The sequence below is a fragment of the Pleurodeles waltl genome, chromosome 2_1 (assembly GCF_031143425.1).
Source record: "Pleurodeles waltl isolate 20211129_DDA chromosome 2_1, aPleWal1.hap1.20221129, whole genome shotgun sequence".
Lineage (NCBI taxonomy): Eukaryota > Metazoa > Chordata > Amphibia > Caudata > Salamandridae > Pleurodeles > Pleurodeles waltl.
In genome coordinates, this window is record NC_090438.1 from 331,061,215 (window position 1) to 331,087,182 (window position 25,968).

A 25,968-nucleotide genomic window follows, 5' to 3' on the forward strand; every position below is an offset into this window, starting at 1 on the left:
CTTTGTGAAATGTACTCAGTCCACATACAATGGTGGCATGGCAACTGCCAACATATGGCTGCAGTATTAGGCATCTCACAAGGAGGTCCTTAAACATTGGTTCAACTGAGGCGAGGCAAACCCAGTGGTCAGAAAAGAGGTGCAAGCTATGGTGTTGAATGCCATCACAGATATGCTATGGGGCCCCAATTCCCAGATCTCTTCTAAAGCTATTTAGGGTGGTCCCTTTGGTATGGCGAGTACTCCTCTGATAGATATGGTGTGATGGCAGGGTTTCTCTGGTTACACCCTTTACGGCGAGGCTGATGGCAAGGACAGGCAACAGTCTGCAGGTATTTGGAAAATAAGATCTAATTGGCATCTCGAAGCTGGGGAGCACATTGGAAGGGTCCCAAATGAAATCCTTTCAAAAACTGCATAGATTCCTCTAACTTTCATACCCACTCGAGGTTCATAAAAAGCACTGGGGGAGGTCTCCTAATGTAGTCCCAAGGAATCCTAAGTTCTGATCAGACCCCTAAGGAAGGGGGAATTTCCCACATTTGTAGGTAATTGGTAATCACTGAACCTTTTCACTCCATTGATGGGAGAGATGGGTGGGCGAACTGTAAGGTGGAAGGAGGCTTTAGTGGTGTCCAAAGACTTGACGATCTCCTCCAGGCTAGCTGAAATACCTTGACATCACATACCGGATGCTGGTGGGGCAGTGGAAGGCACACCTACATCGGATGGCAGACTGCCATAGATATGGGAATGGGACGCAAACCTCTTTCATATGGTAGGGGCCTGTTAGGTGATACTCCAATAATGGGAGGAGGTGTTCCCCACCCTATCCCGAGTCCTGGAGCTCACCATAGATGTCTCCCTAGTATTGCACTCCTAGGATTCATTGAAGATGTGAGGGCCTTCGAGGGGAGAGGTAACTAGTGGGACTGGGAACCCTTATCGGTAAATCTGATATTACAGAAGCTGGGGCAAGCCTGAAACCCTATTAATCAAAGGTTGGCACAAAGAAATGGATTGGTGTGTAAAATTGGGAGAGGCTGTGTACATTTTCTGGGGATGTCCACTGAAACACAAAACGATTTAGAGTCAACGGCAGTCGCTTTACAAACTGGAATGATGAATGAACTCTTCAGTAATAACAGGACAGTAATAATGTATGTAATTAATTACTTCACTGTTTGGTTTTATCTATTTTGCCAAATCAATACATTATGTAAAACCAAAACCAAAGTGTTACTAATACATTTACAAAGCACATCACAAACTGAATTGCTGCTAGACAACACCTTGGTGCTCATATTAATAACTTTGGAAGCTGTAAAAATGTGGAATTCCTTCAACAAAGTGACAGTCGTCTAGATGAACAGTGACAATGTAAGTAATATGCTGAAAAAAGGGGTGACCAGAGGGGAGCATTGTTTTCCCATGTCATTGTTTTCCCATGTCATTACTGCCATTGGGAGAACACACAAAATGAATACTAAGGGCCTGATTTCACAAAAGTAAACTGTACATGTTTTTTTGATATTCTCAAACTATGAGTTAATAATAAGTTTACAACTTTTGGAGTCTTCACAGTTGTGAACTTACTAAATCAAAGTTTGGGAATAACAAAAATACGTAAACTTACACTAAAGTGTAAGTTTACCTTTGTGAATCATGCTCTTGGTATTTTTCTGAGAAAAATAAGGCTATACTTGCAGCGGTGGCAGCTGAAAATGTCAATGGAGGGCGGGGGAGATGACTGGGAGTGAAAAACAAAAACAAAAATGTTTAAAAAGCACTTACCTTTCCCACTGTCTCCTGCCACCTCGCGCTCCTGTGCTCCTGATGGTTTTTGCCCCCACATTCACTGGGATACCAGCACAGGCTCCCCAGCAATCCTGGTGCTGCTTTTTTGCTAAACCTAGCATGAAAGCAGCTTCAGGATTGGTCCGAGCTGCTTGGTCTGCCGCTCAGACACAACCCTGGGGCCTGTACAGTTTCTCCAGCCCAGCTGTACAACACAGACAGGCTAGAGAAACCTAAGTGCGCATGTGTGCTTGGCCGACCTAAGTCGGCCTACCAAACACACATGCGCACTTAAGTGCACTCTCTCCTTCTTCTGACTCCCAACTCCAGTGGCCCAGCCCCGCCCCTCCCTGCACTGCTTGCTGAGCCAGCAGATAATAAATAAAACAATAGTGTAACTATTATTTTATTTTTAATCTCCTAGCTCTTGGCCGGGAAGGGGGAGTGTGGGAACTTTCCTCCGCCATTCCAGAGAAGCCGCCCCTGTATACTTGGTCTTCAAAATGTTATATATTCTTCATCTATTTTATCTTGTAGTTTTCAATGTTTGTTTGGTTTTGCAGTCTTGTGTATTCCTGATTGGCAAACACAACTATCTTTCCTCAGAAAAAAAGTCGAATTTCTTCGCGGAAAAAAAACAAATGTGCCACTAGCTATTTAAAAAGAGAAACTGTTGGTGGCGTCTAATCTTAAACGAGTGGCGCCCCTGCTCAGCTGGCATCGCCGGCAGCCGCGTCTGACTGACAGATAACAGCATGAGCACTGATTTTTTACACTGGCGCCGAGTATAAGTACCGTGCAGCTCCTCTAATGACCTGCGTGCACAGAACGAATCCAGATGGACACACGGACTAGAGACATCTGTGACCGCATGAGAGAACAAGGAACGGGTGCGAACTCACACCGTGGAAGGTAAACTTGCAAATGGTGCCTAAATGATTGTTTACGGATGGAATAGCCTAGGCAGAGATCAGCAGAGCAGTTAAATTTCTAATTAAATTTCTGCAAAACTGCATCTTTATTCTGTGCACGCATTTTAGTGACAAATATTTAAATCCAGTCTCACTGTTAGCTCACATCCATGCGTTAAATTGTTTCATCAATCTTAAGCAAAGCTGATCAATACTTCATTGAGTTAATGTGGTCTAAGAAAACTGAGATTCCAGAATTATAAAATATGAGCTCCAACAGTTCAACGTCGAATTAGGGGGGAGTTGGGCTCATTTTTATAATCTTTTCATCAAAGTTTTTGTAAATGTACAATGAATCGGGACTGGTGTAGTATGTGACAATGCGGCAGAGGGCATAGTATGGAATGACGCCATATGTCTATTCACGTTTGGTTCCATTAAAATTCGAAAAATATTTTGAAATAAAACACAGATTCTGTTACTTATTTAGAATTTGGAAGAAGCATACTTTTCAAAACATGATGGATATCCTGTCCTCCACATTAAAAGTGCCATAGGCTATAGTATATTTGGATTACGAGGGAAGGGACAACCGCCCCTTGCGGCGGAGTATCCAAAGTGAAATTGGTGGAATTCCACAATTCGTTTGGAGAGAAAATATCACACGTCTTTTGTGTAAAGAGAATAATTGTGGTCTGTTCCTGACCTGACAAAATGGAACATGTTCATTTGAACTTTAATCTACCCTTTTGTAGTTGTCTGAAAGCCATTCTTTCTGGCCAAATCATTTAATTTCCTCGTGCATTAAACTGCAGAGATATGAAATGTGATACAGTTGTATAAGAAGTGTAATTGAGCATTTCAAATGTGTAGATCCTACATGATGTTAATTTGCCTGTAATGTTTCCAAATACCGTACAGTGCCCATTCCTCCTCAGGTAGGAATGTGTGTATAAGTACCAATGAGTGTTTCTAAGATTTAATCCCACAATATTTTCAGTAGGGGTTCAGGAACACAACATCTGAAATCCCGAAATTACTGATGCAGCAGATATTGGCAATTCCAGGATGCAGGGATAGTGATGTATTTCAACTCAGATCCTGATGTTGCCTTGGGTAATGGGGAATTAAATTGAAACCAAAGTCACTGCGAGGATTCCTATCACAATTTTGCTTTTCTTCTCACCATTTTTCAGTTTCCATACATTTAAAAAGGAAATATACACAACAGTCTATGATTGCCACATAATTGACATGCCTTCCACTGTAAAATCTAGAAAGCAGTCTGCTGGTGCTTCAGGGCACACCAAGTAGTTAGTGCCCTGTGGCAGTAATCCTCTCCCTGCAAGTTCTTAGATTTAACAGTAAAATATGCAATTATTGAGAAGATTCCAACACAGAAAAGGGAAAAATGCAATTTCAGTCTAGTTTTCTATGAGAAAGTATTGGGCAAGAAATGTTGAGGAGAATAGGAAAGCAGACATAGGCACACAGCAGGGTTTTTTGGTGAGTACACGGCTGACTTCAACACATCCGCTGAGCAGGCTACTGCATCTCTGAGTTCTCTATTGTAGAGTATGCGTCTAGAAGACATCATGAACGGCACTCTTGCCCAATGACAGGGAAGAAAGTAATCAGCGTGTGGCTATTCCTTCAAGAAAAACCTATTTGATAAGTCACTTCCAAACATGTGTCTTTGAATCAACGTCTCTAGGATTCTTCCAACTCATGGAAAATTCGTACCAGCGATGGAGGTTGAAATGGTTATTGTCACCCAGTCTGGGGTGGCAGCATTAGATAACATTTGAAAAGCAGATGTTTAAATAGTATTGCAACAAACCAATTGCCAAGGCAAAAGCTGTGGCAGCCATCCTCCCACATCTTGGAGAAGCATAGACTGCCCAGGAGTCATCTAGACCAGTGTTCCCCAACCCCCGGGCCGCGGACCGGTGCCGGTCCGTGGATCAATCGGCACCGGGCCGCCCCACTGTGGCGGGCGGTAAATGTTTGATAATTTTTCCGTGGCCCGCTTGTCACACAATGGGACAAGCGGGCCACGGAAAAATTATCAAACATTTACCGGTCCGTGGCGATAAAAAGATTGGACAACACTGATCTAGACCTTGCTGTGACCTGTGCTTTTTCCCCAGGTTCCTGGTGGAAGGATCCTGGGGGTAGGTGAGCATTGGATGATGACAATAAGAAGACTCACAAGATCCACTGATCCTTCAAGTCTTGCAAAAGCACTTATGTATACCTGTGAGTCCTTCCCTGTGTAAACGACAGCACTGCAACCCCAAGACGAGTAACTCCTAACACTTTTTGGTCACCGTTGTAGGATGGTGGTGTTGCTGGGACTGCCTAACAAAGCCATGTTGTGGCATTGATACCTTCAGAGATTATCCCTAGTCACTCAACTAAGAGGAGTGGCTGGTGACATGCATGTTGCAGAGCCTGAGGTAGGGTTGCAGCAGAGCATTTGACTCCATTTGGTTTCTGAATATGAATTCATTCAGACTAAACATTTTATGGAGAACTCTATAGCAAACCCAAAGTTCACCATCTTCAAGCCTGTTCTCTGGTGCATCTCCTCTGCTCTGTGGTTGGTAGCTTGTGGTAGGATGTCTTCAGACATGTCTTTGAGGATTAACTATTTTCACATTCTAGGTAAAAAAGGAGTCATCAGTACAAGTAGAATTTTGGTGTGCATGATTTATCTATTAGAATCAAGTTTGGGCACTGCTGTCTTTCTATTCTTGCTCTGATGTAACTAATATTCAAGATAGTTGCAGTATGCCACAAACCCACAAAGCATTTCTGATATTTGTGGAGAAGTAGGTTACCATTGCATGATAAATAGATGTTCGAGTTAGCCTAGCCTTTGCGATTAAATAGTTGAACCTTTAAGTTTATGTATGCCAAAGTGTGCTGCACATGAATGTGATTGAGCTTTTCTTGTAATTTGTGTCTGTGTTTGTAGTCCATGACATGCAGATTTGTCCATGGCATGAACTGGAGTAGACTCCATAGTGGTCCATGACATGCAGATTTGTCTATTGTACGAAAGTGGGTTATTAGCAGTAAAGGATGTAAGTCATTCTCAAGTAATAAGTTTGAAACTTTTAGTGGGAACCAAGCACCCATTTGTAGCACTTGACTCTCTCAGGGTCGTTAGGCACAGCAGTCCAGGGCTTACTCAGGGGAGATAGTGTGGGATAGGACCCCAGCACACAGGCACACAATAAGCGTTTACTTATAAAAAGGGAGAAAAAAATGTATGCACACACTACTGAATACTGTGCATTAATTTACAAATATATATCTGAGGGCCAGAGGAAACACCTATGGTGATACACTCCTAACAGTTCAAATTCCTACCAAGCAATGAACCATAAGACCATAATACCCCCAATATATACTAGACACCATATTTTAGGATATAGTTCTCAAAAAGTCAGGACTACCAGCCTTAGTATAGTGTCAAAACATTCATAATAGCAGAAATATGTCTTAGTAGAGCAATGCAACAACATTAAACTGCTATGGATGAGACCACCTTATAATTATGTTGAATTGAGAATTTAATGACTGATTGTTACCTCTGTGCTTGTCAATAAAACATTTCAAAAAGTTTTTATTGCCTTCATTAAATCATACAGTTACTGAGTGTTATCCTTGCTCTTTCTTAAGACATGTCATAATGCACTGTCACCAAGGAAAAGATGGCCAGGAACAGGAAGGCAGCAGTGCAGACTGGAGGGGACAGTCCAGCACACCAGGAGGCCCTGGACCACATGGAGGAGATGGTCGCAGCCGTCATCCCTGAGGAGATCGTCACAGGGATTCAAGGACAGGACAGCGCAGACTACCACGAGACAACGCACATGCAGGGTAAGTTGCATGGGGAATTAAAATGCACAAATGTTAACTGCAAGCAGGGGGGATACCGACCATAAAATGCATTAGGCACAGCAGTCCAGGGCTTACTCAGGGGAGATAGTGTGGGATAGGACCCCAGCACACAGGCACACAATAAGCGTTTACTTATAAAAAGGGAGAAAAAAATGTATGCACACACTACTGAATACTGTGCATTAATTTACAAATATATATCTGAGGGCCAGAGGAAACACCTATGGTGATACACTCCTAACAGTTCAAATTCCTACCAAGCAATGAACCATAAGACCATAATACCCCCAATATATACTAGACACCATATTTTAGGATATAGTTCTCAAAAAGTCAGGACTACCAGCCTTAGTATAGTGTCAAAACATTCATAATAGCAGAAATATGTCTTAGTAGAGCAATGCAACAACATTAAACTGCTATGGATGAGACCACCTTATAATTATGTTGAATTGAGAATTTAATGACTGATTGTTACCTCTGTGCTTGTCAATAAAACATTTCAAAAAGTTTTTATTGCCTTCATTAAATCATACAGTTACTGAGTGTTATCCTTGCTCTTTCTTAAGACATGTCATAATGCACTGTCACCAAGGAAAAGATGGCCAGGAACAGGAAGGCAGCAGTGCAGACTGGAGGGGACAGTCCAGCACACCAGGAGGCCCTGGACCACATGGAGGAGATGGTCGCAGCCGTCATCCCTGAGGAGATCGTCACAGGGATTCAAGGACAGGACAGCGCAGACTACCACGAGACAACGCACATGCAGGGTAAGTTGCATGGGGAATTAAAATGCACAAATGTTAACTGCAAGCAGGGGGGATACCGACCATAAAATGCATGGAAGTCAACATATACATGGAGTGGCATGGGTAAAGGGGCGACAACAGTTGCCACTACCACCTCTGACCTGTGTGCAGCTCAAGTAGCCAATGGCAGTAACCTCCCCATGGATCATACACACCTAAATTAGGGGGTGAGGATAACATCTGCAACAATCCCCAGAAACAAGACAAAGGCCCCAGTACACTCAACTGTCAATGCCCATAGTTGTCACAAACATCAGCCAAAGTAAACAACAATAGGAGCGACACAGCACTAAGGACACACCCATGCTGCATATTTCAGGGTCCATCCTGTGCCTGGGTAACAAGGCAACATCCCAAATGTCATACTGCTCAGACAACAGCATAGAGGAGGGGACACATGTAACTGGTCACTGAAATACACCTGCACAGTCAGAGGAGGAAATAGGACACTGATACGACTATCAGGGCAATCCAATGTAACACACATTACCCAACATCAGCAGGACCCATTAACAATGTCATCATCCATATCGGATCATAACATTGCCATGCATAGGGTATGCCACATGTCAATTACATTTAAGTCGATGTGAACGATCAGGGATTGGGGTAGGTCCAGATTGTTAAGTGTGCACCAGGGCCATCAGAACACCCACAGCCAGTGAAAGGTCTCACCATGAACATGGATGTACACGGAGGGTCGAGTAGGAAAAGAAGGTGGCAATTCTCTATTTGGCTAAAATCAACACCTAGAGGATGTGATGCTGACAAGTCTAATAACTCAATAACATACATGTGACACACAGGTGGGCCATAGGCCTGAAACAATGCCCATCTGAAGGACTGCAGATATTAACACAAAACAAGATCACAAAGTGAATTCATCAAAAGGCAGACATGTCACATCAAAATTGCCACAACACAGACACACTAATTGTACCCTGTTTCATTGCAGAGGAAGATGGATCTCCTGACGATATGCCTGTCCCAGATTTCCCTGATGACATGGATGACGAGCCGATAAACATTCCCCAGGAGACTATCCAAAAGGTCCTTGAAACCCTCCAGACCCCACCTTCTGTCACAAGGAGGAGCACAGAACAAGCAGCCATCGCAGAGGAACCACCCACCACCCCAATTGTAAGACCTGCCAGCTCCAATACAGCTGAGGTCTCAGACGACACTGGCACCAGCTTTGAGAGAACTGTAGTTGGAGTACAGCGGGAGCTGGCCAAGGAGGTGCGGGTGGGGATGCAAAATATGGCAGCCAGCCTTGAGGGGGTGCGTTCGTGCATGATGTCATTTGCAGATCAGGCAGCAGCTATGCAAGCCCTAACGTCTATCTTGCAGGAACTGCAGAAAACCCAGAAGGAAATCAGCACAGCTGTAATACAGTTGACCCAACACCTACAACAGCAATCCTGTCAACGCGTGCACGAATGCAACATTGAACCCCTCAGGGACGACCTGGCTGCCTACCATCGTGATGTGGCTGTTATTCTCAAGAACCAGCAGGCCCTCCTTGCAGCAGGACTGCCCTTAAGAACTTCACAGGGAGCCTGACTCCACGTCTTCTAACACTGAGGAGTGTGTTGCCCCTTCACAACCAACAACAAGGACAAAGCAGGCAACACACACATCAGACGAAGAAGACATGGAACAGATCACATACACAAGGAAAAGTACCCGGAAGCACTAGTCCCTGCCACATGGCCAACTATTACCAAAGTCCTGCGTTTTGAAACATGACAGTCTTACAACAACTGTACTCAAGCACTGTTCTGCTAACCACTGAATATCCCTCTGCACTGTCTGAAACAGCAACCCCAGCATGACAAAAGCATTTTGGTAAACCCTTGTGTTGGATCACAATGGGAGATATCACTATAATGGACTCACAATCATGGACAATGTACATTTAGCACTACAGCACTTTTCAATAAATTGCACTTACACAACAAATCTGTTTCTGGGTAATGTGACATATCAACTGTGCTGAAATGTGCCTACTGTCAAATTACGTAGCTTGTCAATACAACTGTCCAGATATTATGTAGTTAGAGAAATCTGCACAGTCACCATGATTGCATCATACTCTGCCCATCCTGAGGGAATAATCTGATGAAGTGAGAAACCATACACCACCATGCTGTGTAGGACAGAAGAATGCTTCCTCAGGGGATAAGTAAGTCATCAAATAGTGCCCGCTAAATGTTGTCAACATGCAAAAATAACACAATAAACATGCCACACTAATCTAAGTAATTACAAAAAAAAAACTGCACAAATGAAGGTGTCTGAGTTAACATACAAATAGGTAATCATGCCAAACTGTGTCACAAATGATGTATGAGTGTCATGAAGACAAGAATACAAGATTGCCAATGAGAACTTATAAGGGTGTTCCTGATCATCACACTGCAGTCAGACCTAAAACTGTTTCCCCAATATCAAGTCTGGAAGCACTGTTAGCGACTTTGAAAACACACTTATTAACAGAAACACATTGGGAACCATATTAACTGTGATTGGTTGTTGCAACAAAGGGTAGACACTTTGCAAGGTAGCTCTGGGCTAGCTGCCAATCGTACAGCTCAGTTGGGATTTGTTTGTAGCATAGGACACATATGTTATAGTACAAAATTGATGTACACTGAATCCAAAGCCACGATCAAGTACCATTCAACACATACTATTAAGGGGTAACCAAATATTTATTAAAAGCTAACCATAGATGAGGAAACTGAAGGAAAAATCTTACCTACCCTAATCTACCCTGACTACTCATTACCCACAACTGTCCCTAACTAACCTAAGCTACACTTACTAATCACATGTAACGAACGTTCTAAACATCTACCTCCCACCCCTCTTATGAGACGGGACACATTGAGGAAAACACATACTAACCTAAACACATACTATACTATCCTAAACAAATATGTATTTTTTTTGTTTGCTTTTTTGTTTTTTTTTACACACAAGAACACCAACATATCCCCCCACCCACCCACCCACACATGTAATAAGTCAAAAAAGAAACAAGCAGGTATCCCCCACCCCCCGACTAACACTAACTAAACTAACAGCCTATACTAACCTAACACTAAGCCCCCTAAGCCCACTAAAGAACAAGGAAAGAGGAGGGAGGGGAGGGTATCATGTCCATCAAATCAACTGTCTAGAGGTTGGCCCTCCGGAGGGTCCTCTTTATATCCTTGACCCGCCGTTTAATGTGCCGCACGTCCCGGCTAAGGTGGCTCACCTTGTGCAGCACTTTGTCCATCTTATGTTCAAGTCTATTGAAGGCTGCAGGGTCAACAGCTGGAGCAGTGGCAGTCTGGGTACCGGTGGAGGAGGTCTGTGTGGGCTGTCCTGCACCGGTGGCAATGCTGGGGCCAGGAAGTCCAGCAGATGTTTGATCAACAGTGGCATCTGTGGGTGGGGCCACCTGGCTCTGATTGGTGGTTGTTTCTGTGGTGGCTGTGGTGGGCAAAGTAGGCCCACCCTGTGGGAAGGCTCACCATGCCCCGGAGGCACGTTCATGGCGATATCGCCGGGCCATCCTCCGGAACTCCGACTCCACCAGCAGGATGTGCTGGTATCGCATGGCCCGACGCTGAAATTCACGGACCTGGTCTGGAGTCATGTTAGCTGCTGTGAAGACAAATGCAGATATGCTACATTAGTAACTGCATTGTGTGAAACGGCACAGCAAGTTAATCAGACATTACATCTACTGTACTTGTATCAGCTCATATCATGATACAGAGCATTGAATGTCCCTGAGGAAGTATATGGCAGGCCAGACAACAAAGGTGACATCACACAAAGCACATCCATAACCCACAAGATGGGTAACAACTGGCTTTGACTTGCAATCTAAGTTCTGACAGTTAACATCTAAGAATCATGCTGCATATCCTCCACCAAGAGCTGGGCTACAAATGTCAGTGTACGGAAAGCAAAACTAAAGCCACATGGTCTGCAAGTTGTAACTGGACTTTCCAGTATGGTACCAAGTGCCAAACCTGAGTGTGTATAATAGTATGCAACCAAACCGTCACTTATTCACAGATATGTGTAACATACTGGTAGCATCAATACTAGGTACCCCATTCACAAACCCATGGCCGTGTTTGAGGGGGGCGGTGGATACACAACTATAATTTGCCAACAACATGTACTCCGAGGAGTGTATACGCAACTCCACACATGTTTGTCTCTACAGACACACCACAGGTAAGGTCTATCTACAATTTGGAGTCAGCAAACCCTAGAGCACTCATAGGGTCAGACATGTCAGGAAATTCAGAACTTAGTACACAACATATACTTCCAGTGAGGCCTGACTTACATCAGACACAGAGTTGCTAGAACACCCATGATCATGAATTGCATGCACACCTAGGCCATTACACTCAGGTTCCACAGACTTGATGCACTACATGTGGAAGTACATGCTACTAGGAGGTTCTACCTACTGTTTCAAACTTACGTAGGTAAATAGTGAAGCAGATGTCTATTGTAAAGCTATTTGCTGTACCAATCTTAGAGAATGTGGGTCTGACAGGCTGACTAAATTGGGGCTGACTTCCATTGCGACTCTTGGTGATACAAGTGTCATACACATTACTATCCCCTGTACTCACAGTGGGGCCTACAGGGATGTCCTACAATCCCTACATGATACCATTGGATACGCATTAGCAAACTCAAAACATGTGAGAACTGCATTCCCACTCATGGAACAAGTGAAAAACTTGCCCAACGCATCACACCTTACTATGCGTCCAACTCACACGAGTCCATAACCAGCAAACACATACACATAACAGACATATCAACACTTACTGGAGTGGTCGGGGTCCTCAAATGTTGCCACCTCTCCCACAGTGTAGGGTGCCGGTCCACCTGTAAGGTATGGAAGGAAGAAATGTGCTCAAAATCTGTGCACAGTGCAACAATTTCATAATCATTTACAATGTGTAGGCTGAATAAGGACATGGCAGCCATTCAGACATGATGGTACTGCATCTGATATTTCACGGCAAACTTGTACATAGAATGGGTCTCCTGTGACAGTTACACACATATCTGCACACATACATTGGCCCTAACTATCATGTGGTTGCAAACCTGCCCCATAATTGGTGAGCACTAAAAAATATGGAGTGTAATCGTCTCATCATGTGCATCCAAGAGAAACATCCAACGCCTGGTTACTTGAGGACTGCATTACCAGTCAAACATGCCTTGTGGCCATGACACATTTATTGCACATAGGCCCAATGTACAGAGGGAGGGGCAGGGACTCCTGTAAGCCATCCTGTTGTTACAGTATAGTCAATTGATGTGGCCCAGCTAGGGTGATTTGCACCAACCATGGAGATGTGAAGCCATGTGCATACACTTGGACTGCCATCCATATTTGGATTGTGGCTCAACTAATTCCAACCAACATATTAAGATGCTAGCTGAGGGCACCTTACACCTTTTCACGATGTTTTCAAATCATGAACTGACATGTATCCAAAAAGATCAAGAAACCAAATAATCCCACACATTCATAGTACTTCTGTGAACGCTATCCTTCCACACTCACCAGAGTAACATGAGACCAATGTTTGAGCCACTTTGCTATTATCAATTGACGTGAAGGCAGCACTCATTTTCAGCATCATGTAGTGATTCTAAAGTCAGTCTAGCAATTGCGTCAACATAGTTGGCCTAAATGTTGGTACATCTGTACTTCTCTGTCAATAATACCCTATATAGACATGATTGGCTCCTATTTTGTTAGCTGTGCTGACAAAAAGGCCGCACCAATTTCCATCATGGTAAAGTTACCTGTAAATTTGCTGAGCACGTGCTACCTGACAGCTAGCAATTGTGATCCTTGCCATAGTGCATCAATGATCCCCTTATATTTCCCCAGTATTACACACAGTCATCAAGTTAGCTGGCAGACATTGCACTAATCCCCTGATGTCACTACAGAGCATTTAATCATGCACATTAACAATTGTCGTACTCACCAACAGTGCCACTAATCATGATTCCCAGGTGGTTCAAGAGATCCTGCTCCCTGGTGATTACGTCAGCCCACCGGTGCTTCAGCTGGTGGTCACTCCTCTGGCTGGCATACACACGCTGCAGGTGATGCAGCACCTTTCCCCACCGGATTCTGCGCGCCTCTGTCGGGTACCCATGTATGACCCTGCCTGGATCATGAGGGGCAAGAAATGTGTCACCAGCCAAATGAAGCCCCCCAACTCCTCTTCCCCCATCCTGCCAAGATGTGGCCTACCAGACATACTTATAGTTGAAGATAAGGAATAGGGGTAAAATAAATAGAAAGGGGAAATAGGTGAAAGTAGGGGTAAAAAGACAGAAAAAAAGTAAACCTAAACACTAAAAGAGCCCAACTATCCCCAAACTAACACTACCCACAACAGACTCCTACAAACAAGAAATACACAAGATAAATGGACAAATGTAGACAAAACACAGTACTACAGTATACACAAACAATATTTATTTCACAAAAGGACTTTACAGATAGCACACAGGACAAATACAGCACAAAATCTCTGGACAACACTCTCTACACAGCCAGACAGTCTAGAAGGATCATAGACTGCAAAGTGAAAGTGAAAGTACACCCACTGTACATGATCTGTAAACAGGATATCCTATTACATCACTTCCTGTATGAAAAGTCTCGCCTTTTTCGCGTTATGCGTAATTTTTTGTTGCACAAAACTGTATTTGCGCCATTTTTTGGGACGCACAGACGTGAATATTAACCCGCATCCACATAATGGTACATGGACTGTACAAATATCTGGATACGGGCTAAATTTCACTCCTGTGCATCAAAAAAAATGACGCAAGTACAGTTTTGGTAAACAAAAAATGACGCACACCCCTAGGGAGGTCAAAATTACAGTGCATTAACTGGTTTGGGGCATTTTTACTTGTTTTTTGGTTATTTTACATTTGGAATACATTAGAGATTGGCTAATTGAAGACAGCATGGTGTTGATGGTGTATGTTCACATGTGTGACATCATACTGCAGCGGAACATCATCCACTACACCCTTCACAGTATGTTTACAATTGGCTGACGTCATAGATGGTCATAAGTGTGGCCTACATATATGTGTGGCACAAATTGTGCATGTTTGTCATAATGAGAGGATAGCAATGTGACGCACATAAGTACAATACCTAAATGCCTTTGGCTCAGATATGTGTGCTTTGACAACTAATGTGTTGGTTGACCAAGTGAGTGTATATCACATGAAGCATTATTGTACATATGGTTGTATGAATGTGACGTCCATGTGTCCAATCCTAAGATGCAAGTCAAATTTGGAATGAGCAAGGGCATGTGTTAGTCATACATGTAACAACACCCGTAAAGTATATTTCCAAGTTTTAGGGTCACGTAGACACCACATGTGACATAGCATGCACCGGATGGATGGCAGACGCATGTTCATGTCAATGGTCCACATTTTCTACATCCTATGTCCTAGAGTATTGGTAAGAGCTTCCTAGGCACTAGTTGATGAATCCCACAGTGAGTCATATACATGCATTGAGGAAGTGGGTACCATGTTGTTTGCACAGACAGACAAGGGTCAATCTCATATGTATGATGACACCACAGTTGAGGTCATAGAAGTAAGCCCCAACTATCAAGTGGCTGTGGTGGACCAGCATACAAGACAGCACGTGTCCACATATTTCCAGTGATCAATTGCACATAGGTGTCTTGTTCATGTGTGTGGTCCAATGATGATCCTGTAGATTGTTTGGGGTGTAATTTGTCACAGTTCGGACCAGGACTCATCATGAGTCAGTGGCAGCTATTCCTGTAACTACTGAGTATCCTTTGTTGATGAATGTGAGTAAATTAGATGTGGACATGTGAACCAACATGTGGATGGTCCCACCCTGTTACTAAAGACATGTAATGAGACAGTCAACAGGGCAACCTTGGTGTGCTGAGTGAGATAATGTCTCAATTGTCATGTTCCGTCAGGTGTCATTACAACATTTGTACACAGGTTGGCCTCTGCACTTCCCACTGCATCTGGGAACATCATAGCCTCTGTGCTGTTTATTCTCGCAGCTATTCACCACACACGGCCCATCACTATGTTGTGCGCACTGTGATGCTGTGTGTGAACTGTCATGGTTCTGACATGTGTTTTATTCATGGACTTTATCAGAGGTTGCTGGTTGTGCTGAAAGCCCCGTACCCAATCCCTGCCTATGACGCTGGGACACTGTCACACTTTGTCATTCATGCATATATGCAACCCAGACAAGGGATGGGCCATGAATTTTGCATTTCCAAGAGGATGTAACTCAAATGGTACAGTTAAAAGGCAGATGATGCTATACAATGTATTTGGGTATGCATGGAAGAAGCCCATGCCCAATGCCCCCTGATGAATGGGAGGTTTTCTTACGCACGTGTGGTACATATGTAGACACAGGGATACTTTAGTGTGATGCATAGACAGTTGCCAGTCAGGCTGACAGAATGCAAGGTGATTCAGGAGCCAGCTACTGGACAAGTTACATAATCAGTGGTCTGACTGAAACTGTTTGGAGGACAAACTAGACAGTTGACATGTCAAACTGTGTACATCCTGTGTTTTTGAAGGTGACAAATGAACCCAAGGGCTGTGTTACACAGCTTAATTAGTATCAATGGTTGATGGTGTATTTGAAATAATGGCATCTCCTATGCTGTTCCAGGCATCATCGGGGGCAGTGCTTTTTGAAATGGGTGGTGTGCATGGAGGTGATCACAGGTGTGGGCTGCATCTGTTTCTCACCAGTCCTGTAGGTGAGACTTGCATTCTAAGGGCCAACAGACATTTTCACAAGGGGAAGCAATCTACATGTGCTAACAGGGCTTTGAAACTAGAAGCCAGTGTATAAATTGACCTGACGTCCATGCAGTCAGATGTTATATGACAATGGCATACCTTAGGAAAGGGTGTAGCACACTGGTTTGCTAATGTTGGTCTGTGTGTGTAGAGGAGGTATTATCAGGGTACACATCTTGGTATTCCAGAGACCTCTTCCGACAGGTGGGTTGTGACCAGGTGCATGGGAGTGTCAGGAGTTAGGAAACAGCCTGACATGTGCATGGAATGTCATGTGAGCAATGCATGTCATATGTGTGGCACTTGTGCTGTCTATGTTCTGCTTCTATGGAACTCTAGTCACAGATATTCCTTGCAAATATTGGATGCAGTTGGACTAATTGCTGTCAAGGGTCTTGTCAGACATTCCTGTTAGTGATGCCAAAGCACATTGACTGCCTCATGTATGAGGCTTGTTTTCCCCTTATTGAGTGATGGTGTCATAGCTGTGTGCCATATGCTGCGTTGGACCTTGCTTTCAACATGTATGTGTGAAATAGTTGTGGTCCTCTGCTATTGGCCTTCAAAGGAGATATGTACATGATATATGTCATTAAGAGTGTGTGTGTATGTGACCATTGTATGTTAGGCATCACATTAGCTCTGGGATGTTCCGTGTCCTACTCAGTATCTCAGCAATGCTCCATGAGGCAACACTCTTATTCTGATAAGTAGAGATGAAGGTGTGCAAAAAGGAATAGCCAGACCATGATATGGTGATTAGAATAGGTGTTTATTTAAATTCGTTAACTAAAGTGGTGAAGGTGACCATATTCAGAAGAAATTATTTACAATCTGTTGCTGCCTGCGTATACCAGCAATTGTGTTCTGTAGTTCGCCCTCCTGTTGCAGGCCAGCATCCTCCTCTTCCTCCTCTTCAGGCATGTGTGGCTCTGGTTCCAGGAGGGGAATGTTTCTTCTGATACAAATGTTGTGCAATATTGCACATGTGAGGATGATCCTACAGACCATCTCGGGGGAATATAGGAGGCTACCACCAGTGATGTTGAGGCAGCGGAACCTTGACTTGAGGATGCCGAAGGTCCGCTCGACAATGCTGCGTGTCCTCCTATGCGCCTCGTTGTATGCATGCTCTGCAGCTGTACTCGGGTTGCTAAATGGTGTCATAATCCATGGCTGGATGCCATACCCCTGATCAGCTGCAAGAGAAAATGAATGGGATCATGTTGATGTAGCTGGCACTATTGAAAAGACCTTTAATGGCAGTAGTTGTCTTGTGTTGTCTATGACTCTTTTGTGTACTAATGTGACATCCTATGCTTGTAGGCTGTACCATCTGCATTGTGTTGTTTCCTTGGCTGAACGAGTGTTTGTCTGCTAACCGTTTGTCAGCAGTATGTTTTGGGATTTGCAGTACAGTGTGCCCTCCCTAGCATTGTGACTTGTGATACAGGTGTCCGTGTGTCTTCACTGGGGGTGAGATGATAGTTCCATGCACAGTTAAAATTGAAAGTGTTGTTAACAAGTTCATATCAAAGTACCCTGGACATCCCATACCTTGACACTTATGCAATGTATTAATGTAAAGGTCATTGGGACACTTACAATTTGCAAGGTGACATTTAGGCAACCACACTCATTGACGTCTTCACATTAGGCTGTACAGTAATTTCCAATGTGTGACAGGTTCAACGATGACTTAAGAAACATGGCTAGTGATGTCACGACCTCAGTGTGTTCCTGTTCACATGTTGCTGTTGTGATGTATGTGTTGTGTGTCCTAGAGGGTTGCTGTGCAGTGGGTATATAAGTAGGTTTTTGTACTTACCAACAAGTAGTCCATTGCCATACCGTCCATCCTGGAAGTGTTCATTGATGGTGCAGTGACGGAAGATGTATGAGTCATGTACACTCCCAGGATATTTAGCCACGATGTTGGTGATCAATTCCTGGTGATCGACAATGGCCTGCACATTGATGGAATGTGTGTGCTTCCTGTTGCGGTAGAGGTGTTCAGTTGCAGCAGGTGGCACAAGGCGTACATGTGTGCAGCCGATTGCACCAAGGACGTGTGGGAAGCCACTGATTGCGTAGAACCCCTGTTTTGTTTCCTGCTGCTTCTGCAGTGTGTTAGGGAAGCAGATGTGGCAAGGTGTCAGTCGAATGATGGCGTCCAGTACTTTGGGCAAAAAGGCAGAGAATGATGGTTGTGATATTCTGCCAACCAGGGCATCAATTGTTTGGAAAGAGCCACTTGCCAGCATGTGAAGAACGGCAAGCAGCTTTGTTTCTGTTGGGATGGTGCGGGGTGTCACCAAAGTGAGGGCCAACTGCTGTTCAATGTTTCGCAGCAGCTGTTGAATGGCCTGCCAGTTCAACCGGTACCTCTGTATGATGTCGTGTTCCCTGAGGCCCTGAAGGGTTGTTCTTGGGCGGAATATCCTCTCCTGCCTTCTGCGCTGTCTTTGGGGTCCCTGCTGGTGTTGTTGTAGCTGCTGTTGTTACTGCTGGGCTCTGCGTCTGCGTGCAGGCTGGATTAGAATCACCTCCATGTCCCCCGGTTGCTGCTCTGCTGTTTGTTCTGTGTGTTCTGATTAAATACAGGTGTGTTTGCCCCATTTTAACGCCTGCCCTGACCCAGGTGTAAATTTTTTACGCAAACCGGGCTGTGTGTCATTTTCTGGCTCCGCCTCCCGGCCGTGCGTCATTTTTGCTCGAAAGCTTAAGTACGACGCACTGCCGTTTAAGCCATTTTTTGGATGGGAACGCCTACCTTGCATATAATTAACGCAAGGCGGGTTGCCGCATCCAAAAAGTGACGCACACAGCGGAATTTTGTCGTCCGCGGGCTCGGGCGTCAAAGTTTAAATACAGGGCAACGTTTGCGCTGATTGGCACAATCGGCGCAGACGGAGTATAAATATGCCCCTTAGTGCACTTTACTATGGACTTACAAGTAAATCAAATATGCCAATTGGGTAGGAACCAATGTTACCATGTTTAAGGGAGAGAGCAGATGCACTTTAGCAGTGGTTAGCAGTGGTAAAGTGTGCAGAGTCATGAAACCAGCAAAACAGTGTCAGAAAAGTAGAGGGAGGCAGGCAAAAAGTTGGGGATTACCACCCTAAGGTTGTCAGGTCTAACATGTCTCCTCACAAGCTGAAAGTGGGGAAAGCTATCAATTCCTTGGGAGCTCTCATTACTAAGGCGGAAGAATCACTAAGGCATTGGCGTGGTCAGTCCCTGGGCGATGCTCCACCGTAAAGTCCATTCCTTGTTTGGAGATGGACCACCTCAAGAGTTTAGGATTTTCACCAATCTACTGCATGAGCCATTTGAGGGGCCTGTGGTCTGTCTGAACCCTGATATGAGACCCAAACAGGTATGCTCTCAGCTTCTCCAGCGCCCAGACCACAGCAAATGCTTCTCTTTCAATGGCACTCCACCTCTGTTCCCATGTTCATAACCTCCTACTAATGAAGGCTACTGGTTGGTCTAGGCCCTCCTCATTCAGCTGTACTATGACCGCCCTTAAGCCGTGCTCTGAAGCACCTGTCTGCACTGTGAATTCCTTGGACTAAACAGGGGCCCTGAGCACAGGTGCCATGCACATGTCTTCTCTGAGATAATCAAATGCTTTCTGACAAGCCTCCGTCCATATCACAAACCTAGGCTGCTTTTTGAAAGCTCAGTTAAGGGGGCCACAATGGAGCCATAACTCTTAATAAATCTGTGGTAGTAACCACTGAGGCCTAAGAAGTCTCTCACTTCAGTTTAAGTTATAGGTGGTTGCCGGTCCGTGATTGTTTCAATCTTGGCCTGGAGGGGCTGCACCTTGCCACCACCTAATAGGTGTCCAGAGGTACACCACGGAACCCTGCCCAATCTGGCACACACTGGTCTTGATTGTCAGTCCTCCCTGTTGTAGGGCCTGGCGCACCTCTTGGGGGTGAAGCAGGTGTTCCGTCCAGCTGGCACTGTAGACGCAATGTCGTTTAAGTAGGCAGCGCAGGGGCATTCTTCAAGAACTAAAGGCATTGCCCAGAACTGGTAGTGTCCCTCAGGGGTTGAGAATGCAGACCTCTCTTTTCCCCCCTCAGTCAAAACGATCTGCCAGTACCCTGATATTAAATCAAAGGTCCTTAGGAATTTGGCAGAGCCTAGTCTGTCAATGAGCTCATCAGCTTGGGGGATGGGTTGTGCGTCAGTCTTGGTAACTGAATTGAGACCTTGGTAATCTACACAGAACCAAAGTTCTGGTTTGGTGCCTGGTAGGGCAGCCTTCAGTACCAGCACAACAAGGCTGGACCAAGGACTGTTGCATGTTTCAATCACCCCTAAAGCTAGCTACTTGGCAACTTCGTCCTTAATGCTGGCCTTGACCCTGTCTGACCTGTATATTTTGTTCTTTTCAGGGGGACAGTCTTCTGGGTCAATATCATTGACGTACAGGTGGGTGAGTCTAGAGGTAAGGGAAAACAGAGAGGAGTACTGTTCCAGTAACTGGCAACAGTCACCTCGCTGGTCTAGGGTCAGGGAGTCAGAGAGGTTGACACCCTCCACTAACCCATTACTTTCCTGTGCAGAGAGAAGGTCAGGGAGAGGTTCTTTCTCCTGCTCCACACCCTCTTCTGTTACTAGGAGCATGCTGACTTCAGACCTCTCAAAGTGAGGCTTCAGTCTGTTGACATGGAGCATCCTCAGGGGGTTTCTAGGGGTCTCGAGGTCCACTAAATATTTCGCCTCCCCCTTATGCTCGATGATTTCATATGGACCAGTCCAGCGATCCTGAAGAGCTCTGGGCTCTACTTGTTCCATAACCCACACTTTGGCCCTCATTACAACCCTGGTGGATGGCGGTATTTTAGACAGGTACTGGTACTGCCAATAGGCTAACGGTACCTCACCCCAACTTATGACATTGGCGGTTGGGCTCAAGCCAAACTGCCAATGTACCACTCCGTCCACCAGGGCGGTAAGAGCCCTGGGATTATGACCCTGCCTACCGCCATGGTTTACGTGGCATTCGTACTGCCACGAAAACCATGGCGGTAGGCACTATCAGTGCCAGGGAATTCCTCCCCTGACACTGATAGGGGTCTCCCCACCCCCCTCCCACTCCCCAGAGTCCTTCCCCATCCTTCACCTCCCAACCCACCCATGACATAAACGCACATTCACACACCAACATACACATGCATACACACACTCATACCCACATTCATGCACGCATGCATACATACATTCACACACACATCCACACACCCTGACATATATACAAGCACACACATTCACACAACACAGCATACGCTCACCCTCACACCCATTCAAACGCCACACACCCGCATGCACGCACACACAAACATATACCCCCAACCCCCCCCACACACACAACACCCTTACCCCCTGTCAGAGCACCCAACTTACCTGCTTGCAGGGGGTCCTCCGGCAGGAGACAGGAGATGGCGCTGCTGCCAGCAGAACACCGCCAGGCCGTATCATGGATCATGATACAGTCTGCAGTGGTCTACAGGTTTGGCACTGCTGCTTGCAGCAGCACCACCTTACCACTGTCTGCTGCAATAATATGGCGGACAGTAGGTATTTGCGGCGACAGTGTTTTGTCGGCCGTCGCTGCGGCTGTAGGCGGTCATTACTGCCATTGACATAATAAGGGCCTTTGTCTCCAGGTTGAAACTCCAGAGTGGCCTTCTGGTCATACCAGTGTTTCATAGCCTCTTGTCTGGCCTTGAGGTTGCTCTTGGCCTTCTTTAAGAAGTGGTTCATCTCATTGCAGAGGGCCAACATGTAGCTGACCACTTCCTGGGGGCGTTTCCTGGGTGTTTTCTCCCACCCCTCCCTGACAATACTTAGGGCCGCCCTTACAGGGTAGCTGAAGAGAAGTTCAAGGGGAATTAACCCTACCCCCTTCTGGGGTATCTCTCTATAAGCAAAGAGAAGGCATGGTAAGAGGATTTCCCACTCATGCCTCTGGTAGGCCTGTGATCATGCCCTTCAAGGTCTTGTTGAATCTCTCAATGAGACAATTGGATTGAGGGTGATAGGGTGTGGTGAACGTGTAGGTTACACCACACTCATCCCACATGGACTTTATGTATGCAGACATGAAGTTATTGTCTTTTTCAAACACTATCTCTTTGGGGAACCCTCCAAGGGTAAAGGTCCCCATTAAGGTTGTGGTCACCAGCGGTGCAGTCACATCCTCAGAGGGATTGTCTCTGGGTAACGGGTGGCATGGTCCACCAAGACCAGGATGAACCTGTTACCTAAGGCAATCTTGGGGTCCAATGGACCAATGACATTGATGCCTGCACTTTCAAAGGGGGTACCAACGATGGGAAGTGTGATCAGGGGAGCCTTGAGCTTTGTCTACATCTTTCCACTGGTCTGGCAGATGGGACAGGACCTGCAGAATGTATCTGAGGCTGCCGCATTCTGGGCCAACAGAAGAGAGTGACAATCCTGGCAAATGTCTGGTCTTGCCCTAAATGTCCTGCCAGGGCTATGTCATGAGCCAAACCCAGTAGAAAGACCTGGTAACACTGGTGGAGCACCAGCACATGTGCTGCCCCAGTACCCGGAGCCTTAGGCTCACTACATTGGAGATCATTCTCCCATTAGTTTAGGTGATCCCCAGAGGCTTCACCTGCTGCTTGGGCTGAGGCCTGTCACCTAAAGCCCTCAAGAGTGTGACACTCCTTCTGCACCTTACAGAATTCCTCCCTGGTGGGCCCACCCTCAACTTGCCAGCCAGCAAGCTCAGGTAAGGCATCCAGGGTGGCAATGTCCTCCCCGGTTGGCTCAGGGGCCTCCTCTTCAGGGACCCCGTCAACCTCCACTGTGGGAACTTCAGGAACCAGTTTTCAGCACCCCTTGCTCCTCTCCTTGGCAGCTGTCTGGGCCATTCCTACTGGCTTCACCCGCCTTTGACTTCCCTCCCAGGAAGCCATGGACCATGTGGTTATGCAGACCCACTCAGGCAATCCCATTATCTCCAAGTGAGACCTGAGCTCTGCCTTCCTCCAGGTAGTGTGCTCAAGGTCACTGCCTAACAGATAATCTACAGACATGGCAGGACACAGCTACTTTCAGGGTACCAGAGATTCCCCCCAAAGGGAACCAGAGCCACCAGTAGATGGCCCTCATGATTGTCGGCGACTATGACTTGGTGAAATGTGTTCCGTAGGACCTGCTCTGCAGACACAAGCTGACTCCTGACAGTAGTCATGCTGGCTCCTGTGTCACGCAGAGCCTCCATCCGTTGCCCATTGATGGTGATCCACTGCCTATACTTTGAAGTATTTGTAGGCATGTGGGCTTTTGACGCCATTTCTGCATCCCCCAAGGACACTAGGATTATCTTTGTCTGTTCCCCAAAACTAACTGGCCTCCCCAAGCGTTACACAAGCCAACCCAGGTGTCTGCCCATCAGTGGGAAGCTGTACCCTCTTTGGACATTTTGAGTTGCCCTTAGAGTGACCATACTTGGAGCACTCTGCACATTGAGGTGCAAACCTACCTGTCTTATGGTCAAAGAACACTTTCTTTTTAGAAGCAGACTGGGACTGGTTGCCACTGTTACCCTGGGAATTATTTTGGGGGCCTTTAGAAAACTCCTTATTTTTAAGTTTTTCTCCCCCTTCTTTCTTCTGTTGGAAACCCTTACCACCTTTGTGGGTGTCCCCCAGATACTGTTTTTGACAATCTGGTGCTAGCCCAGAGGTCTGCCTCCTCAGCAAGCTTCCTGGGATCATTCAGCGTACTGTCAACTAGGTGCTGGCGCAACTCTGTAAAGCAAAGACTGAGCATATGCTCTCACAGGATTACATTTTACACCCCAACATATTCACTGACTTTACTGCCCTGTACCCAGCCATTCAGTGTCTTGCTGGAAAATCAATAACGTCTACCCATGTTTAGTTGGGGAGCTTGCTATTGTCCCTGAATTATTGGCAATACTTTTCAGCGGTCAGTCCAAATATGTCAATCAACATCGCTTTCATAGTGGCTGTTAGAAATGGGGTCTTTGGTTGACAGTCAGGTTACCCCCTGTTCAAGCAAGGACCCTCACTCTAGTCAGGGTAAAAGAGAATCACCCTCAGCTAACCCCTGCTTACCCCCTTGGTAGCTTGGCAGAGCAGTAGGCTTAACTTCAGAGTGCTAGGTGTACAGTATTTGTACCAACACACACAGTAACTTAATGAAAACACTACAAAATGACACAACACAGGTTTAGAAAAATATGAAATATTTATCTAAACAAAACAAGACCAAAACGACAAAAAACCACCATACACAGGTCAAGTTATCAATAAAAATGCAAAAAGAGTTTTTAAGTAGTTTTAAACACCCACTAGCACTGCTAGAGTGAAAATGTACCTGGTGTGCATCACAAATAACCCCACATGGGCGGGTGTGCGTCAAAAATAACTCCGCACAGCGCTACTTGAGTCAAAAATCCAGCCGCACAATGATCAGAAAATCCTGCAGCGCAGGTTGTGATCTCCCATCCTCCGTCAGCGATGCTGCGCGTCGTTTCTCCTGCTCTGTGCATTGATTCTTCGGTCGTGTTTCCTGCGAGCGTTGTTTCTCACCTGCGGAGCCGGCAGCGTGTCGTTTTTCTCAGCCGCAGATCAGATTCGCGGCAATCTTTTCCCCGCACGGTGCTCTATGCGTAGATTTTCTTGTCTTTAGGCTGCCAGCTTCTCCTTTCAGGGTCCCCAGGAACTGGATGGGCACCACAGGGCAGAGTAGGAGCCTCTCCAGAGACTCCAGGTGCTGGCAGAGAGAAGTCTTTGCTGTCCCTGAGACTTCAAACAACAGGAGGCAAGCTCTAGATCAAGCCCTTGGAGATTTCCTCTCAAGAAGGAAGGCACACAAAGTCCAGTCTTTGCCTTCTTACTCTGGCAGAAGCAGCAACTGCAGGATAGCTCCACAAAGCACAGTCACAGGCAGGGCAGCTCTTCTTCCTCAGCTATTAGGCTCTTCTCCAGGCAGAGGTTCCTCTTGGTTCCAGAAGTGTTTCTTAAGTCTGTGGTTTTGGGTGCCCTTTTTATATCCAATTTCTCCTTTGAAGTAGGCCTACTTCAAAGTAAAGTCTCTTTGGAATTTGAAATCCTGCCTTACCCAGGCCAGGCCCCAGACACTCACCAGGGGGTTGGAGACTGCATTGTGTGAGGGCAGACACAGCCATTTCAGGTGTGAGTTACCACTCCTCCCCTTCCTCCCAGCACAGATGGCTAATCAGGATATGCAGGCTACACCCCAGCTCCCTTTGTGTCACTGTCTAGTGTGAGGTGCAACCAGCCCAACTGTCAAACTGACCCAGACAGGTAATCCACAAACAGGCAGAGTCACGGAAATGGTATAAGCAAGAAAATGCTCACTTTCTAAAAGTGGCATTTTCAAACACACAATCTTAAAATCAACTTTACTAAAAGATGTATTTTTAAATTGTGAGCTCAGAGACCCCAAACTCCACATGTCCATCCGCTCCCAAAGGGAATCTACACTTTAATCAGATTTAAAGGTAGCCCCCATGTTAACTTATGAGAGGGACAGGCCTTGCAACAGTGAAAAATGAATTTAACAATATTTCACTGTCA

General features: G+C 45.6%; 1 protein-coding gene across 1 annotated transcript; it reads left to right on the forward strand.

Annotated features, from left to right (window-relative positions):
* Window positions 1–7,192: 7,192 nt before the first annotated feature.
* Window positions 7,193–9,360, forward strand: LOC138258817 (uncharacterized). The gene is made up of 2 exons (XM_069206074.1): window positions 7,193–7,390; window positions 8,385–9,360. The coding sequence occupies exons 1-2, from the start codon at window positions 7,222–7,224 to the stop codon at window positions 8,990–8,992; spliced, it is 777 nt and encodes a 258-aa protein (XP_069062175.1). The 5' UTR covers window positions 7,193–7,221; the 3' UTR covers window positions 8,993–9,360.
* Window positions 9,361–25,968: the final 16,608 nt, after the last annotated feature.